Genomic DNA, 17,559 nt, shown 5'->3' on the forward strand with positions numbered 1-17,559 from the left:
GAGCTGAAGTTTAGAGAAGCCTCTGCTCCCGTGTGCGGGACAGGGGCACGAGGTGGGGCCTGGAGAGAGCCGAGGGGGGGACTGTTGCAGTAAATGGGGCAAGAAGAGGCACAGACCGTCGAGACACAGCTCGGGGTGAGGGGGAGCACCGTGGCTCGGGACGGTGCCTGGGGAGCCGCGCAGCCTGGGATCCAAGGAGGAGCTGGGGGGGTGGCACGAGGAGCTGCCGCCCCTCTCCACAGGGCGCCGCTGCTCTTCCCAGAGCCGCTTCCCGTGGTTCTGTAAAAGAATGTTCCGTGTGACATCGAAACTGCTTAGAAATCAGATAAGGCACCGTCGGAACTGTTGATATTTTAAGATGGTTTGGGTTTTTTTGCACAGTGTCTGTACCACCCGTTACTTCGCATAACCTTGTTCCCTGCACTATCGTGAGACAGATTTTCCTTCCTGACAACCACAGAAAATACCTTCGATTACTGACACACGCGTGATCCCCAGGGATGCGTGTGCACGTGTGTTTTCAGCTGCTCAGGGGAGCTGACTCGCCGCCTCTGGAGCCCTAATGGGATGGTGCGGTTCTCCTGTTTGACTTGGGACGTTTAAAACCTCAGTTTGCTGATTTTGTCACTCCGTGTGTGGACTCTGGTGTGGGATTCAAGTGTGAGAACCGGAGATTCTCATCTTTACGAAAACGGTTCTGCCTTTTCTGCTGAATGACCGGTCCCAGGTGTTCTGGCCGCAGCGAGCGAGGACGTTTCCTCCCTAGCGTGTAGTGTAGCGGGAGCCCGCGTGCAGCCCTGAGGCCCGAGCGCTGGGGGTAGGGGGGTGGTGGGGCTGGCCTCCATCATTACCAGCAGACGGCCACTTTATCTCACGCAGAGCCCATCACTCACACCACCTTTTGCTTACGCCTGCTTTTTTGGATAGAAAAATTTGTTGAAATGTCCTGTCTACTGGTGCCTTCTCTCTCCTGCGTTTTTGTCTTGTTGGGTTTTTTGGGTTTTTTTTTTTTTTGGTCTTTTGGGGATTATGTCACCTTTTGAGCTGTCCTTTGCTTTTATTTGACTGAGTTTCAGGAGGGAGAAGAGATAAGCCCCGGGGGCCAACCCCAGTTTAACCAGAAGCGCTGTGTCTCCACACAGATTTGCCATGTTCCACAAGGTCAGGATTCCTCGCCAGGACCTGCTGAACCGCTCAGGAGATATCACCCCCGAGGGCACCTACGTCACCCATGTTAAGGTACAGCTGCCTCCAGGCCCACAGGACACCCACCCCCTGTGCTCAGAGGGGGAGAGTCACCACAGGAGCCCGTGGTCCGTGCAGACCTGTCTAGGATCAGGTCCCAGTGCCGCCAACAGGGACGGGAGTGCTTGGGTCGGCCACACCCCCAGGGCCCCGAGCACGATGACCTTCCCCCGCCCCGCCCCTGCCAGCCCCCGGGCACTTCAGTTAGGGAGGTTGCCCCCGCCAGTTCTGTTTCCCAGCAGGGGCTTAAGAGTGAAGGGTTGCCTGGTGGGCTGTGCACCAACGGGGGTGACAGTGTCCTCTGGTGTCTGGGGCTGACCACGCCCCTAAGTTCATTGAGTGTAGACATGCAGTGGCATGGCCCCGGGCGCTTTCCAGACGTGGCCCAGTCAGGGTAGCTGAGCCCTCCCGGTCCTGAACCCACAGCCGGGATGACGCGTCCCGGGAGCACATGTGCGTGTGAGAACCCTGCCTGACATTGAGCGTCGGCTGCTTGGAGCCGAGAGAACAGGGCTTCAGCGAGTGTGACAAGTACCTTCAGATGACAAGAGAAGCTAGAGGTGACACAGGAAGCCATTCAAGAATGGAAACAGCGATATAAAAAAATGAATGAAAAGTACGAAAGTAAGTCATTGAGAGAACCCAACAGATGGGGTACATACAGCGGGAGAGTGAATTAGCGGTTGGAAATCAGAGTGAAGGAGGCGGCAGGAAAGGATGGAGAGAACCACGGAGACAATGTTTTGCAGAAACGATGAAGATAAATGTCTCTAAAGTAAAGAAGGAAGAAAACCTTGACGGAGGGGCGCATACAGGGGGAGTCAGGATCTCCCATCCCACACTCACCGTAGAGAAATGGCAGAACCTCGTAGAGAAGATGCTGAGGTCTTCCAGAGAGAGGATGCTGAGCCACCTTCCACGGAGTAAAACCCCCTTTAGTCTCAGAGCTCTCCGGCACGACGCCGAACGCAAGAAGTCAGTGAGATGACATTTCAAACCATTGAGGGAAAACAACTGTAAACATGCTTCTTCTAAATCCAACTGGACTGTCATTCGTGCATGGGAACATAATAAATATTCTCGGCCAGAGGCTTGAAATGTTGCCATACAAATACCAGAGTGGACATAATTTTGGAAGAAAAGCCTGAATAGTAAAATAAGTGAACCCAGGAGAAGCAGCAGAGGGTAAGGGAGGTGTACGTGATCGAATAATTTGGTGAGGCTTACGGGCGGATGTACCCAAACGCCGCCGACGGCCCTTAAAGCACAAGCCACTGTTGGAAACAGCGATAAGTGCATTGCGATTTACCACACATTAAAAATAGATGCACACAGGCAATTACCCAGTTTCAAAGATCACAAAGGACAGCAGATGACCATCACAACCCTTAGAATGGTGGTTTGATGGGCCGGGAGGAATCCCAGGCAGGGGGTGAGGGGGTGGGGGAAGGAGCCTGTTTTAGAAACGAAATGTCGGTGCCAGCCATGCCCTCTGCCCTCGGCTCCTGCCTCGCTCTCAGCACGGCTGTCCGGTCCTCGGTGGGATCGGGAGCAGGGCTTCGTACTTCCAGGTGGCAGCTTGCAGGTCTCTGCAGATGATGCATCTGCCCGGGGCCCCGTCCTCCTGTCACTAGGCATCCTCCGTGCCTCCCCACAGCCTCCCGTGATGGGGACGCTGGCCCCCATGCAGCTTGGCCTCCTGGGCCCAGGGGCCTGTGTCTGGGGCACCCTGGGGGCAGGGCCTGGAAGTGTTGAATGAATAAAGGAGCGCCCCTCCATGTCTGTGCCCGTCCCCAAGGCAGCTTGCGGGTCCCAGGTCCGCCCTCACCTGCTTTCCTCCTGCAGGACGCCAGGCAGCACTTCAGCGAGTCCCTGGGCAGCCTGTCCTCCGGCCGGGTCGCCATCGCGGGCATGTCCGTCGTGAACCTAAAGCTGGCCGTGTCCATAGCTCTGCGTTTCTCAGCCACCAGGCGTCAGTTTGGACCAACAGACAAGGAGGAAGTACCGGTGCTGGAGTATCCGATGCAGGTACAGCTTCCGCAGGCGTGAGTTCACTTTCTTTCTGCTCCGCGTACAGACATACCTTCTCTCTTAGGTCGCTGCACCTGGGTTACTGGTTGCTGATCCGGCCTCTTCAGGAGTGAACAGCGGGAGTGACAGACACTCACAGGGAAGGAGTGCGGCGTCTGGGGCCCCACGTGGTCTCGATGAGTGGTCTTTAGTTGAAAAGGAGTGTGTACGACCAGCAGGAGGCACTCTGGTGAGGCCGAGGGAGCAGGTGTGCACCCTCAGCCCACCTGCAGGGCCCTGCACGTCCGGGCCGCGCTCCAACGCACCCGTCCCATCCCTGGGCAGTGACCCCAGGACCCAGCGGCTGCGTGGGCAGCACTGTTCGTGGTGACGTCCTTTAGCAGAGGGGATGCTCGCCTTCCAGGTCCTCCGAGATGAGGCAGCCCTCGATGGCAAAGGTGCAACTCAGGCTGAGCATCACCTGGACGCCGGGGCGGGGCGGGGCGGGGCGGGGCGGGGCGGGGCGGGGCGTGCATTTTATCACAGCGAGCCCCCGCCGGTGCCCCTGCGTCCCCAGCCCTTCCGTGCACGCCGTGCAGCTGCCCTGCACACCAGGTGGGCCGGTGGTTACCCCCGGGTTCCAGGTGGGTCCCCGAGGATCAAGTCGGTGGCTCCTGCCAGAGTCAGCAGCTAAATCGGACCCAGGTCTTGGTCAGTTAGGCGTGAGCAAAGGTGTATCTGAGCGAAAGTTTCAGGAAATTGTAACTGAATCGAAGTTGTTTCTTTTAACACTTCTTTTACTATGGCCGTGAACCTGTTTTAATGCCAAATAAACAAGTAGGGAAAAGCCCAGTGCCTGGTTCATGCCTGGCTGGCACACAGTGTCCACCACACCACTAACCCCGTGGCCTTGATGAGGTCACGGCACGTCCGACTGCCTGGGCATCATGCCTGGCTCAGCGGTCACGAGAGCCCACCTGAGCCACATGCTTGGGCTCCTGACCCCAGGTCCACCCCCTCCCTGCTGTGTGTCCTTGGGCAAGCCACTGAACCTCTCTGTGCTCTAGTTTTCTCCTTTGTAAGTTGGGACTGGTGATAATACGTCTCTGTGAGTGGCTGTAAGGATTAAATACGTTAGTGCATGAGAAGCAGTTGGCACCGTGACCACACCCAGGAAACGGCAGGTGACCATGGTGCTGCCGATGGTGGCACCTGTCTCCCAGGTCCTTTCAGGCTCCGCCCCCTCCATCCACGCAACAGCGGATGTGCACTGGTGAAAGAGACACCCTCCCTCGGCTCTCCGTGAGCCTGTTTCTCCATCTGGCTCGGGGGGTGGTCGCTTCCTTCCCTGTAGGCTCCCAAAGCACAGGCATCGCCGGGTGGGCCCCGTGCTCGGGCACGGCCGCCTGGCTTTCTTAGTTCTCTTGTAGATCAGCATTTGCTCTGGCTCAGGGGTCACATGGATGGGAGAGCGGTGAGGGGGCCGTGCAGGGCGGTGCACACGGCACAATTTCTCCTTGAGTGGGGTCATCAGGGTGGTGCAGGAGACCTGGCCGCACTGGAAGAGCGTCGGGGGGCAGGTGTCACGGGGGTGGGTCCGGGAGACATGCAGGACCTTCTGCAACAAGTGGGGACGGTGGGCAGCGGGTTCCTGGCGCTCCAGCCCTGTCGCCCACCCCGGAAGGCAGGCGGGCCCTGGGGGCACTTGGAGGTCTCCAGGCAGGGATTTGTCTGTTTCAGCAATGGCGCTTACTTCCGTACCTGGCCGCGGCCTATGCCTTGGACCACTTTTCCAAATCGCTCTTCCTGGATCTGGTGGAGCTTCAGCAAGGCCTTCTGGGGAAAGACCGGAGCACCAGGCAGGTGAGGGTCTCCGCTTTTCTCCACAGCGTTTATCATCCTTTAAATTTCACTGGGGTTGGACAGCAAAGATTCAGCCTTTCTTTCAAAACAACCTCGGTGCGTGGATTCGCGGGGATGAAGGCTCCGTCCGACTTGACCCCTGGGCTGTGTCCTCTCGGAGCCCTCGCTGCGATGGGAACGTGTCAGGCACGTGTCCACATTCCCGATTCTCAAGGATGTGCTGACACGTCTCCTGGTTCCCGTCTGTGAGTTCAGCTGCTGTTCTCCTCTTGAGAACATGATGGTTTTGCAAAATCCACATTACCGGCCCCTCCGTCGATTTCACGGTTCTGATCCCTTTGTAAACAACCTGACAAAGGTCTGAATCCAGCTGACTGGATTTGACTTGACAGGCGAGGCTTTGCTCCAGAAATGAGCGTGCAAATCCACTGAGATCGGCCCCTTCGTAGAAAGGGGTCCTCCGCTAATTTCTATGTGGACGGTTCATGTGTTGTTTTTTTCCCCCCTTATGCTGCCTCATGGGCAGCGGGGAAATGTGAATCACACCAAGGGCGTCTGAAAACTGATAAGGAATGCTGCAGATCGGGGTTATGTACCACACCCTGAAAAGCCTGTATCAAATTAGCACATTTTGGAATATTCAGCGTAAACATCCAGGAGTCAAGAGGTGGGGGGGGGGGGTGGCGGGGGGTTGCCGGCGATGTGCACGGCTGAGCAGTCAGGCCGACCGCGACGACCGTGACCCTGAAGACCGTTTCATCAGGAGTGCAGGGTTACGTGTGTTTTTTCTCCCAAGCGTGAGTCATTGAAACTTTTGCCAGCTGACAATGGAGTTGTCCTGTTAAAAATGTTTTGAAGTGTCATCGAGCTCTGTTCTTTCTGAAACTCAGTGCTTCAACCCAGGCACAGGATATAAAGTAGCCCTTCTCTGAAGTTGAAAATGCTGGTAAAACACATCACGTTATTTAGCGGGTGTGCGTGTGTGTCTTTCTTGTAATTGTTTGCATTGAACATAGAGTCGAGGCGAAAGAGTATTTACTAGACGTGTTAAGGCTGGGGATGCTGGCTGGGCCCTCCGCGCAGTGTGGGCTGAGTGGCCATGCCTGTGCAGTCCTCTGGGGCCGCCTGCCACCCTCTCCCCTGGGGGCAGTGTCTCAGCACCGCCTCCCACCCCTTGGGTTTCTTCTTAGTCTCCGCTGCAAACTTCGCGTAAACCGAGTCATAACGTTATGTCCTTCTGCGATCAGCCTTCCCCGCTCCCCCGCACTCCCACCCCGTGTTTACCGGCTAGGCAGAGCTGTGGTCGTTTATTTTCACTGTCATGAAGTTGTGTGACTATACTGCAGAGTATCCGTGCTTAGTTGAATCCTGTTTTTTAAACTAAAATTGGGTTTCTTTCCTTTGTAGTTGTCGGGTACCTCGGATTAGACTGGAGGGGATGTAAGCCTCTGAGGCTGTGCTTGAACTGACCCCTGACCTCTGGAGTCGGAGCCTTTTTTTCACCTGTTCTCGTTGGCTTCTCTCTCCCAAGGCAGAGCTGGGACGCGAGATCCACGCCTTGGCGTCGGCCGGCAAGCCTCTGGCCTCGTGGACGGCCCAGCGCGGAATCCAGGAGTGCCGGGAGGCGTGCGGAGGACACGGCTATCTGGCCAGTAGGTTTTGGGGACACGTGGGCTGGTCTTCTGTCCTCGCCCGCACCATGTGGCTCACGGCCAGGAGTCGGCAAACGACAGCCTGCAGGCCAAAGGCTGTCTCTGTGGGTAAAGGTTTTTGTGAATAAAGATTTATTGGCCCCCGGTCACGCCCATTCGTTTACACACTTCCTGTGGCCGTGTTCCCACTCCACCCGCCGAGCTGAGCCATCTCAGCAAAGCCTAAAACATTTACTGGCTGGAACTTTCTAGACCAAGTTTGCCAACCCCTGCCCTAGTCCAGTCCCTCGGCTCGCTGCCACCTGATGTTCCTCGGTCGAAACCCGGGTGTCACGAGGCAGCGTGGAGACCGAAAACCAGAACAGAAAGGAGCTTATCTGTTCATCTGAATTGGAACTTTTTAGTTAATGACTTTGGCAGTAAACTGGCACCAAGTTTTGTTCCGAAGAAAAATTCTGAAACTTAGAAAAAGAGAGTTGGCTTTTATTGACACTGGCAGCTATTCGGTCAGCTGGTGGATGGTGGAGAGAGGGGGTGACTGACAGCCCAGGACCGGATCCCGGCTCTGCCGGTCACGGGCTTCATAGCCGCGGGCAAGCTGCCCACCCTCACTGCTCCTCACCTTTCTTCTCCATAAAATGGGACTAATGATAGGATAGCACAACGGGGGTTTTTGCAACGAGTAGGTGAACTAACCCACGTGAAGGGTTTAGCACAGTGTCGGCATATGGCGTGTGCCCAGTTATTTTGGTCTGTTATTATTATCATTATTATTGTGGTCATCATCATTATTGCAGCTTACCTGCCTAACTCCCCATGCGCTAATCTTCAATAACTGATTGGTTAAAGTCTGGTTACTCAGAGAAGGCAACAACAGAACTGGCAGAGACCTTCTTGACAGTTTATTCCTCCGGAAGCCTTTTAGGAGCTTTTAGTAACTGGGATGTGTCCCAGTTACTCCTCGTGCGGGGGCAGCAGGCAGGGGGGCCCCTCCCCTCCTCCACACTCCACGTTTACTGACGTGTGGGTAACCGTGGGGCTGCAGAAGTTACTCATCCATGTGTTTTGTCCTCTGTGCAATGCTCTTTGTAGTATTTATTTGTTGTTATAGCTCATAGAGACACTATAAATAGTTTAGAAGGAGGAACTTGAATCATGCAGCCCTGCAGACAACAAAAATGACTAAAGGAAGTGTCATCACGTAATACAAACAGGGCTGAAGCCAGTGAGGCCCAACTCAGCAGGGATAAACGTAAAGCCGTTTATCTAGATTTAAATATCAGTTGCAAATCATTTCTCTAAGGGCACTCTTAGCCCTTCATGTTCAGTGGTCTAACTGTGGCATGGGCAGCAAGTCAGAGGAAGACGATCAGGGTGTCATAGGTGACCACAAGCCTCACGTCTGCTGCAGAACATCTTACACCCTCTTGGGCTGTTCATAGCAATACGTGAGTGTGAGCAGTTAGTGTCCTACCCTTTCTCCCATCTCAGCCTCACGTTTGGAGAATATTCTCTGTCAGAGGATGGAAACCTAGGTGGTGAGGATCTGGGAAGCATACTTTATAAAATCGGCAAAGGAATTGGGTTATTTCACTGGTAGGAAAGACAAGAGAAAAATGAGAGTTGTCTTCAGATATTTGAAATGTCTCGTGTCAAAAGAAGGGTTCCTTCAGTTGGAAGAGGAAGAAGGGCACCCTCCCGCCGCTCAGGTAGTCAGCTCTGTCAGTGACCCCACTGGAGGGCGCTTTGCCAGGTGACCTGAGAGGCTCATGATAGGGACAGGGATGCTGATGCCAGCGGATGCTTCTTGAGCGCGGCACTGGGACTTCATGGGGAGCCACCTGCTTCTCTTCCTGGGGACCTTGTGGGTGTCACCAATATGTCCTTAAAGAGGGAGCAGCTGGACCGAGAGGGCACGCCGCGGGTCGGGGGTGGAGTTGGCACTGGGAGCAGGGTGGGAAGTGCTTCATCCGGTCAAGCCGGGCCTGGGACCTCAGAGTCCCAGGTGGCAGTTGGGGGTTGGGGGGCACTTCTCACGTGTGCACCCCCAGTGATGAGAACGCTGGGGCCTCCTTGCAGTGAACCGTCTGGGAGACCTCAGAGATGACAACGACCCGAACTGCACATACGAAGGCGACAACAACGTCTTGCTGCAGCAGACCAGCAACTACCTGCTTGGCCTGCTGGTGCGCCGGGACCAAGGTGAGGAGGCTGGCGCCCCTGCAGCCCAGTTGGGGGCGGGAGGGTGCGGTTCCCAGGCCCCCTTGAGTTAGCTCTTCTGTCAGGATGGACCCTGGGTTTGCAGGAAGGAAATGTGTGATCAAATGGGGATGGACCAGCTTCTGAAGTGATGGGCTGGGCCAGGTGGGGTCCTTCCACCAGACATCTCCTGGGGTGGGGGGGTCCCTGGCTCTCCTGAGTCACTGGCTGTGCTCCTAGGCGGTGCCCGCATCGAGAGCCCGCTGAAGACCGTGGACTTTTTGGAAGCCTATCCCAACATCCTTGGCCACAGGTTCGAGGGTTGCAGCCCTGAGGACTGCTTGGACTCCTCAGGTAAGTACACTCCCTCCGTGTCTCCAGGTTGCACTGTGCCTGGCAGAAGCCGGAATGGCAGCCCATCTGCCAGAGAGCAAGGGGCGCTGGGTCTGCTCCTGGCCCCCCACCGTGTTACGGTTGTGATTTTAATCGCAAAAACCGCTGTCTAGATGCTGTGTGTTCCACGGAACGCTGTTAGCAGAGAGCCTTCAGCGTGGCAGGAGGGCACCTGGCTTTACGGAGTGTTTGTGTCCCCTGGCGGCGGGTCTCTGGGTCCTCCGGGTGAAGGAACCGCCCCCTCCCTTACTCGGAGGATGGAGGGCATGTGACACATCGCAGCATCAGCAGCTGCGGGCACTGGGCGTGCCGTCTCTGGGGGACCCCGCCGGGCTGCACCGCTGCTCACGTCTCCAGGAGAGGAGACCACGGCTGCCCAGTCCACCCCAGTGCGTGCCAGCGGCCGGAACAGGCGTCAGACCCGGGCTGGGCTGACTTGCCAGCCGTCTCTCCTCCATCTTCTTCATCACCATCATCAGCCAGAAATGTTGCTGCTAGTAATTGCTTCGTCTCCCTCACCACACTTTGTTACAGCTTTTCTGACAATAACTCACCTCCTTCATCTCCCTTTTTAAAGTGCTAAGAGGACGCAGGGACACACTTGAAGATCTCTTTCTGATGGTTACAGAGCTCCCCAAATGTTGCTCCAGGAAGCCCCTGGGAATGACCTAATCATTCTAATAACATCAACCCCACCAGAATTTTTTCCCCTAATACTGTCCCCCACTGTAAAATCAGAACGTAAACACGTGGTGTGCCAGCTTCAGGTTGTGTCCGCTATGCCTGCTGTGTCCCTTCCCCGCTCGCTGGAACTGTGGACGCAGAAGCTGTTTTGTGCACTGGCATCAGGAGGCACGCCAGGGCAGCGTCATCTGTTTTTCCTGTGGGTGCTCTAATTTCTGCTCGTTCCAACAAAGTGAAAACATTTTCTGGAGCAAAGAACGCAAACAAAATTCATTTGACAAAAGGGGCTTGGCATCCAACACTGACGATCTTCTCCACGCGGAGAAGGGAGCCCACGGCCAGCCGTTGGTCTCCAGGGCATTTGATCATCAAATCCCACATCTCGGGGCCAGCCTTTGCGTCAGCTGCATCTTTGGTAAAAAGTCCGTAAATGACATATGACCCTGGGGCTCTGTAGGGCTGGACACTCAGGACCTTTCCAGTATTGAGCGAGGGCTGTCTGCAAGGTCAGGAGATTTTTCCTTCAGGGATTAAAAGGTTTATTTGGAGAGGGAGGGGCCGGGTGGGGCAGTTCTCTGTCTGGTTCCTCTGATTTATGTGCTGAGGGTGCATGCGTGCTGAGGATGGGTGTAACAAACGGTCCTGAGTGTTGAGGAGCTGCACGTCGCTTAATAACTGAGGCCCAGTTCTTTCCTTTAGTTGGCTTATTTGCAAAAATATTAAATAATTGGAGTTCAGCGTGCTGGCTGCTCTGACCATTGTGTACATACACAGGACAGTAGGATTGTGTAGCATCACGTGTTCAGAGGGGTACATGGTGCGGTCAGCACACGGCCCAGAGGTTGGGAGCTCAGGGTCTGGAGTCAGCTGTGTAACCTCGAGCTAGATGCTTAACCTCTCTGAGCCTCGGTTTCCCCTGTAAGGTATCAGGAGGGAATGCGGTACCCCCCGCCCTCGTGGGGGGCTCGCCGCCGTGAGCTGGGGCCCTCCCTTGGGCATGGTGGGTGCAGAGCGACCCCTGCAACGTGAGCTTAGCTGTTTCCCAGGAAGGCGGCTTGCGAGGTGGGTCTTGGAGGTTCAGAGCCGTGTGTTTGGGGGGCAGTCAGCCACACAGGAGCCGTGGGGTGGGCATGGTGGGAGAGCAGGTGGCTCCCACACCTGGGTCTGTGTGCCAGCCGAGGATCTGGGGCCAGGTGGCCAAGCCTTGCTTTCTGGGGCGCACCTGGGCCAGAGCCCCACTTTGGAAGGCATGCTCTGGTGCCGATGCAGAGCAAGGCTGGACTCGGGAGACCAGCCAGGAAACCAGAACCCGGGCAGAGGCAGCGCAGGAGAGAGTTGGGGGAGCTGGGTGAGGGCAGGGGAGATGGTCAGACGGACAGGACGGCTTGAGTGGTACGTTCGATGGAGGGCCAGGTGAGACCCCCCCTCCGGGGGGGTAGGTGCTGGTGAAGCTGGGAGTTCAGGTGTCCCACGTTGAGTGCCCGGTGGGCGTGTCGGGGAGCCCCGACGCTGAGAGGCCATGCAGGTGGGCCGACCTCGGAGTGATTGACCGGAGTGATTGACGGTAGTGACAGTGGCCGCCCTGGGAGCCGCTTGGGTGGGGGGAGCCGGCATGGGGAGACAGGCAGCGCTCAGGGCCTTCGAGGGATGCAGGGGAGCAGCCAGGGGAGCCCCGAGGAGGCCCCGTGTGGCAGCGCCTCAAAGGCCACTTGTGACCCAGGAGACTGGGAAGGACTTGAGGACTGAAGTTGAAGCAGCATTTGTCTTGGGCCTTCAGCAGCCCCCCAAGCAGCAGCGTTACCGCCCACCTGTGCCAGTTTCGCCGTTTGTTCCCGATGACTCCTCACGCCCAGACGGACTCTCTGAGTGGCCCACACGCCGCCCGGCTACGACTGTACCTTTTGTGTGCTCGCTGGGGGCTCCCCCCTTCCGTGTGGGCACAGAGCAGCGTGACCCACTTCTCTGTGAAGAATTAAGGGCTAAACGTGGAATTTCTAAAGAAAAACGTCCCAGCAACTCACGTATCAGCTTGCTTCTCGCTCGGAGCACAGAGCAAACTGAACGGGCTGCTGACGTCATGGCTGCACGTGGTGCGGGACCCTCGGGGAGCCGGGTCACTTCTGCAGAGGGTCGCCTGCCCGGGCAGCGTCTGGGAACAGTCCGGAGCAGCCGCGGTTGCTGCGTCCTGGGATGGTGGGGCCTCTGGCTGGGGTCAGGAATTAGCCTGAGCGGCTTCTGGCCTTGGCGACTTCCTTGGGTTTTGTTGCCGCGTCAATAAATCATGGAAAATCTGAGTCCCCGTGGCGCCCACCTGTTACCGTCTTGGTGACGGTCCATCCGGCAGGAAGAGTTTAGCCACAAAGACCCTGGGACACACATGCGTCAGAGTGGGCCCCGTCGGCATCAGAGCTGGTTTCCAGTGTCCACCTGGCTTTTCAGGGATGTCCTGAAGGGCAGCGCCCTGGGCCACTGGTTTGTGGGCATCCCGTGGCACAGGACTGGGTGTGAAAACAGCAGGAATGTGTGTGTCCTGGACCGAAGCTCAAAGTCCCAGTGTGGGCGGGGCCGCACTCCCTCCGGAGGCTCCGGGCAGGCTCCCTCCTCGTCTCCGCAGCTCATGGGGGCTGCAGGCGTCCCTGGGCTTGTGGCCGCATCCCCCATCTCTGCCTCTGCCTTCGCACGGCCTCTCTTCTGTGTCTGCGCTTCTCCTTTTTCTCATTGGATTTAGGGCCACCCTGATCTAGGATGACCCCATGTTGTCACGTCATTCCATCTGCAAAGACCCTGTGCCCAAGTAAGGGCACATTCACAGGTTTCAGGGTGTTAGGACATGGATGTAACTTCGGGGGGCCCCGTTCCAGCCACCCCACCTGGCAGGCCTCTGGGAGGGGTGCCTCGTCCCAGGTCCCCGCCCCCGCCTCACTGGGCTCCCTGAGAACAGCTGTGTGAGCTCGGGCAGGCTGCTTGCAGCCTTGGAGCCTTCGATTCCTCAGCCCAGTGAGATGGATCGTTTGCTGTTTAATGAAGTTCTCAGCTGTGCTATGAGGTAACGGATACGACAGCGTGAAACGGTCGGGGGTCTGTAGCAGGACCCCAGTGGGTACCATGTGTCATCTTCCCAGGGAACGGGCTGTGTGACATCGAAGGAAATCCCAGGTCCCCTGTGTCCCGCCTTTGTGCCCAGACCCAGTTCGGCCAGATCCCACCCAGGAGTCCGGAGCCGAGAGCAGCTGCAGGCCCCGCAGCCTGGGCGCCCTGGCTCTGGGCCCCCTGCCTGGGTCGGTGGTGAAAGCGTGGTGGCTTCAGACTCCTAACCCCTACCCCGCTCACTCGCCATGTGCCTGGGCTCCTCCTCACGCCCTGTGTCCTTAACGGAAGGGGCGGTAGCAGTCCTGCCGGGCAGGGTGTTCTGAGGTCGCCGAGGCCTCGGAACTAGCGGAGATGTGACGAGAAGGACCCGCAGATGCGGGCGCAGTGCTGGGGGATGGGGAGGAGGACGGGGGTCTCCCTCCAGCCCCTTCCAGCCCGTCCCTGTCTGTCTACACCCCTGCCGTGGTGCTTCCTCTCTGCCCTTCAGGGCTCTCGGGCGAGGGGGGCGAGGCCTCGGGGGGGCCGGTGTGAGGTCCAGGGCCCCAGGGCCGGGCTGGCCAGGTGGACAGGGCGCCCCTCCTCCTACCACCTGCTGGAAAGTCGTCCCGACGTCCGTGCGGATCCGAGCTTCTTCCAGACTGTGTATCCTCATCGTAAACGAGGTGGCTGCCCCCAGAGTGACTCTGTGGCCCTGTGGACTCCGTGGCCGCTAGAACCGTGTAGAACACGGCTGGCCTCACAGCAGAGCCAGGAAATACCCTCACCTGCGCCTGTCCCAGCCCGGCCACCCCCCGAGGGGGTGCCGTGGGCAGTCCCCCTCTCTGGGCCTCAGTTTCCGCACCTGTAAACTGGAGAACTGAGTTCTCGACAAGGGTGAGACGCCCTATGGTTGCATGGGTTACAGTTTTCTCTGTTTCTCGTTTTGAAGTCCCGCTGGCGGCATACGAGTGGTTGGTCTGTTACCTGCTCCGCGAGAGTTATCAGAAATTAAATCAAGAGAAACAATCAGGAAGCAACGACTTTGAAGCAAGAAACAACTGTCAGGTATGTGTTTGTTTTAAAAGTTGCTTTTCTAATGATTCGCTCCTAATTCCCGCACTGTCGTGTCCTTGGTGAGCTGCACGTCCTGGTGGTGGCAGGCCCTGGTGCTCAGCCCCTGTGACCTCGGGCGCTTGGCCTGACCTCTCCGCACCTTGGTTTGCTGTTGGGACGGTGGTGCCGCCCTTGCCCCGTGTGGAAGAGGTTGTGGGCATCATATCTAAGGTGCCCGACAAGTGTGTGGCCCGTCGGCCAGAGCTGTGCTGGTTGGAGGGGAGACCCGGGGCTGTGGGAGCCTCAGGCACACAGTGGAGCCCGTCAGCCGCCAGGGTCCCTCCCGACCAGCAGAGTGACGGCTCGGTGACTCCTGTGAGGTCCCACCCACGCTCTGTCTGCATTTGCTTCCTTAGTCATCGTGCTTCTCCAAGGAGGCTTGGTGAGATTGGCCCAAGGGCAGCTCTGGTTCTCACTCCGGGACAGGGCTGCCTCTCGTGTCTGGAATCCCCAGCATGAAAACAGCCGCTCTAAACACCTCTTTGCATGGGATCTGGTCCTGCTGTGGTCCGTGGGCCCCGTGCATCTACAGTGACGGGTGTCGTTTGGGAAAAACGTAGCCCAGGAAGCTTCTAAAACTGGTGTCACCCCTACTCCGTGGACACTGGGCGATGGAGCCTCCCCCGAGAGCCTGGGGCCGCGTCTGCCCATCACCTCCGAGGGCCCCGCCCCCTGTGCTGCGAGGGACAGCTTCACCCCTTGAGCAGATGCAGCCAGAGCAGAGCGGGCATCAGGGACCAGCTGGGCACGCCTGCCCCAGGGAGGGAGAGGGGCTCACAAGGATGGGTCTCGACTGGAAAGGCTCTGACTGAGGGTGAATAAACCAAGATCACACCTGTGTCTAAATGAATTCAGCAGACGTCAAGGTCGGTGAAACCCTAGTTCAGTCCAGGAACCCGAGAGAGGAGGTGTGCACACGACCCTTCCGCGTGGGCTGGGGCCGCGGCACACTCGGTCACTCGGACACGGACGGCTGCGGAGCTCCTCCTTTCTCTGCATTGTAGCCCAAGACCCCGAAGAGTTGGAGGACACAGAGGCCGCCCATTCCTACCACATCCGCATCCCGCAGAGCTACCCAGAAGGTCACCACAGGTCTCGTCTGAGCCCTTCTGCGACACCGCCGTGCCCGCCGGCCTGTGCCCGGCACCTGCACACACACACAACAGAACCCGCGTGTGTGGCTTGGTCGTTTGAGAAGGAATTCACATTTAGACCTTCGACTGAGAACTTGGTAAGGGCACTTCAGCGAGCCTCGTGGCAGAGGACAGGAGAGGCCAGCGTACCCAGCCTGGGTCCAGCCAGGACGGGTGTCCCTGGGGAGAGCCTCCGAGCTGAGGTGCGGCCAGACGGAGCGGCCGTGATGTGGGCTGGAAGGCGGCCGCGGGGCCTGGAGGGGAAGGTGACCCGAGAGGGGGGCTGCATTCTCCAGACCTGGTCTGGATCACGGAGCATTAGGAGTGAGCGCTGGGTCATCCTGCCAGCTGAGAGCGCCTCAGAGCCCTGGGCTGGACGTTCAGGGTCCTGTGGGGATGTGGTCCCCGCCCGTACGGTGATCGGAGTAGCAGTAGAGCACGAGAGGGAAACTTCAGCGAATGTTTACGGCCCTCGGCGGGCCGAGCTGCTCAAGCAAGACAGGAAACTCAGAGGCTGTGAAAGAAGAGAGAACTGTCAGCTCTGACTACACATACGTTCACCCTTTCTAAACAGCAAAAGATACTACAAAAGCGAAGTCAGAAGACAGATTCCAGTCTGGGGAAGCATGAAACGTACGGAACCGACGGTAGGAAAGAGTCCCTACAGATTGAGGGTCAGCCTGGCCCGGAAACCAGCCACTGGCCCGAGGCGGCAGCCAGAGCAGTCGCTGACCATGAACCAGGGCCAGGGATGTGCGGGTCAGAGGACAGTGTCTGGCAGACAAGGGCCACTCCATGCGCCGTCAGCCGAGGGTGTGAACTACTGTGCCCTTTGGGGGAGGTTACTGGCTGCTTTTGTGAAAATACAAAGCGTGTTCACGCTTTGACTCAGCGGGGGACGGGGGGGGAGTTGATCAACTTTTCTTTATCTGCTGCTGCTTGTAAGAACCCCCAAGCATTGAACCCAAGCCAGCTGACCCCTGAGCCCAGCTCTTTTCCCCACACTGCACGGCTGATGTCCACACTTGGATAGTTCAGATTTTGTTTTCTGCCTAAAATATTTATTACTTGTTAAAATGCAAATATACTCAGAAATCAGAGCACACCAGAAACTGATACCTGGATCCGAATCTTTTCCCTGGGGCTGTAGGTTTATTGGGGGTGGGGATTCATGAGAGGGAGGAGCCTGGCACTGGGACCCGTGCGGGGAGAGGGGAACGGACCTTCCTGGCCTCACACGTCAGACTGCTGGTCTCTCTCTGGAGCTTTTCATGATGACAGAACGGCAGAAACATTGAGTACGGAGCAGCTTGTGCCACGGGGGGTAGGACCACCCCTGAGTGTTTCTGTCCCCACCACGGCCCCAGAGTGGACACCATACAGGACCCTTTGTGGGCACTGGCCCACGTCTGTTAATAGTGCGGTCAGATCTGCTGGCGGCAAGGACAGGCTGTCCGGGAGAAGTCAAGGACGGGCACTGTGTGTAAGGATTTGGGAGGGAAGTTGAGGGCACGGGAGCTGGAGTGAGGCCCTCACCCCTATGCATGTTTGGGCTGTGTGATTTGGGGGGACCTGTCCGTGCATTGTGGGGTGCCCAACAGTACCCCAGGCCTGTACCCACTAAGATGCCAACAACACCTCCGAGTCATGACAGCCCAAACTGTCTTCTGACGGTGCCAGATGCCCCAGGGGGCAAACCGGCCCCAGTCAAGGACCCCTGAGTCAGTGGAGCCTCCTGTCTGGAGCGGGGAGCTGATGGGAAGCGGAAGCAGATCCGTTCTCTGTGGCTCGTGGAATCTCGGCTCTGCCATGTCTCCCTTCAGACACTTCCTGCCTGCCCATGGCCTGGCGTGGCCGTCACCCTGCATCCACGTGACCACCCAGGCCCCGCACGTACTGCCCGTGTACTGTGTTCTCCACGGCTGTTCATTCAGGTTCGCAGGCAGCGGCCAGGAGAGCCAGCCAGCCAGCCCCTGGGGTGGGGAGTAGACGTGGGCTCCTGAGCCCGCTGCTGTATCGGGCGTCCTGGGCGCGGAGGTCGCGGTGGGGCGGACCCCCAAAGCCCATGTCCCCCAGGCAGCTAGCTGATGGCCTCATCTGAACATTTCCAGAAGCACACGTAGCAGCTTCATGCGTGTCCGAGTCCTGGGATTGAGACAGAGTAGAATAGCAGCCACCATCACAGAGCAGCTTCTAGG

The 17,559-nt window shown here is 57.7% G+C and overlaps 1 protein-coding gene across 5 annotated transcripts in view; it reads left to right on the forward strand.

The window, feature by feature from the left end:
* Positions 1–17,559, forward strand: part of ACOX3 (acyl-CoA oxidase 3, pristanoyl) — a 47,333-nt gene that overhangs the window by 20,147 nt on the left and 9,627 nt on the right. For 4 of the 5 annotated variants that reach the window (XM_061191912.1, XM_061191914.1, XM_061191916.1 and 1 more), the window contains exons 8-14: positions 1,143–1,239; positions 3,091–3,273; positions 4,996–5,118; positions 6,650–6,770; positions 8,850–8,972; positions 9,210–9,323; positions 14,065–14,180. In XM_061191912.1, the coding sequence (XP_061047895.1) occupies positions 1,143–1,239; positions 3,091–3,273; positions 4,996–5,118; positions 6,650–6,770; positions 8,850–8,972; positions 9,210–9,323; positions 14,065–14,180 (877 nt within the window). Of the gene's footprint in view, positions 1–1,142; positions 1,240–3,090; positions 3,274–4,995; positions 5,119–6,649; positions 6,771–8,849; positions 8,973–9,209; positions 9,324–14,064; positions 14,181–15,232; positions 15,419–17,559 lie in introns of those variants that run through there. The other variant, XM_061191917.1, reaches the window with a different exon arrangement.

The sequence above is a fragment of the Eubalaena glacialis genome, chromosome 5 (genome assembly GCF_028564815.1).
Source record: "Eubalaena glacialis isolate mEubGla1 chromosome 5, mEubGla1.1.hap2.+ XY, whole genome shotgun sequence".
Taxonomy (NCBI): domain Eukaryota; kingdom Metazoa; phylum Chordata; class Mammalia; order Artiodactyla; family Balaenidae; genus Eubalaena; species Eubalaena glacialis.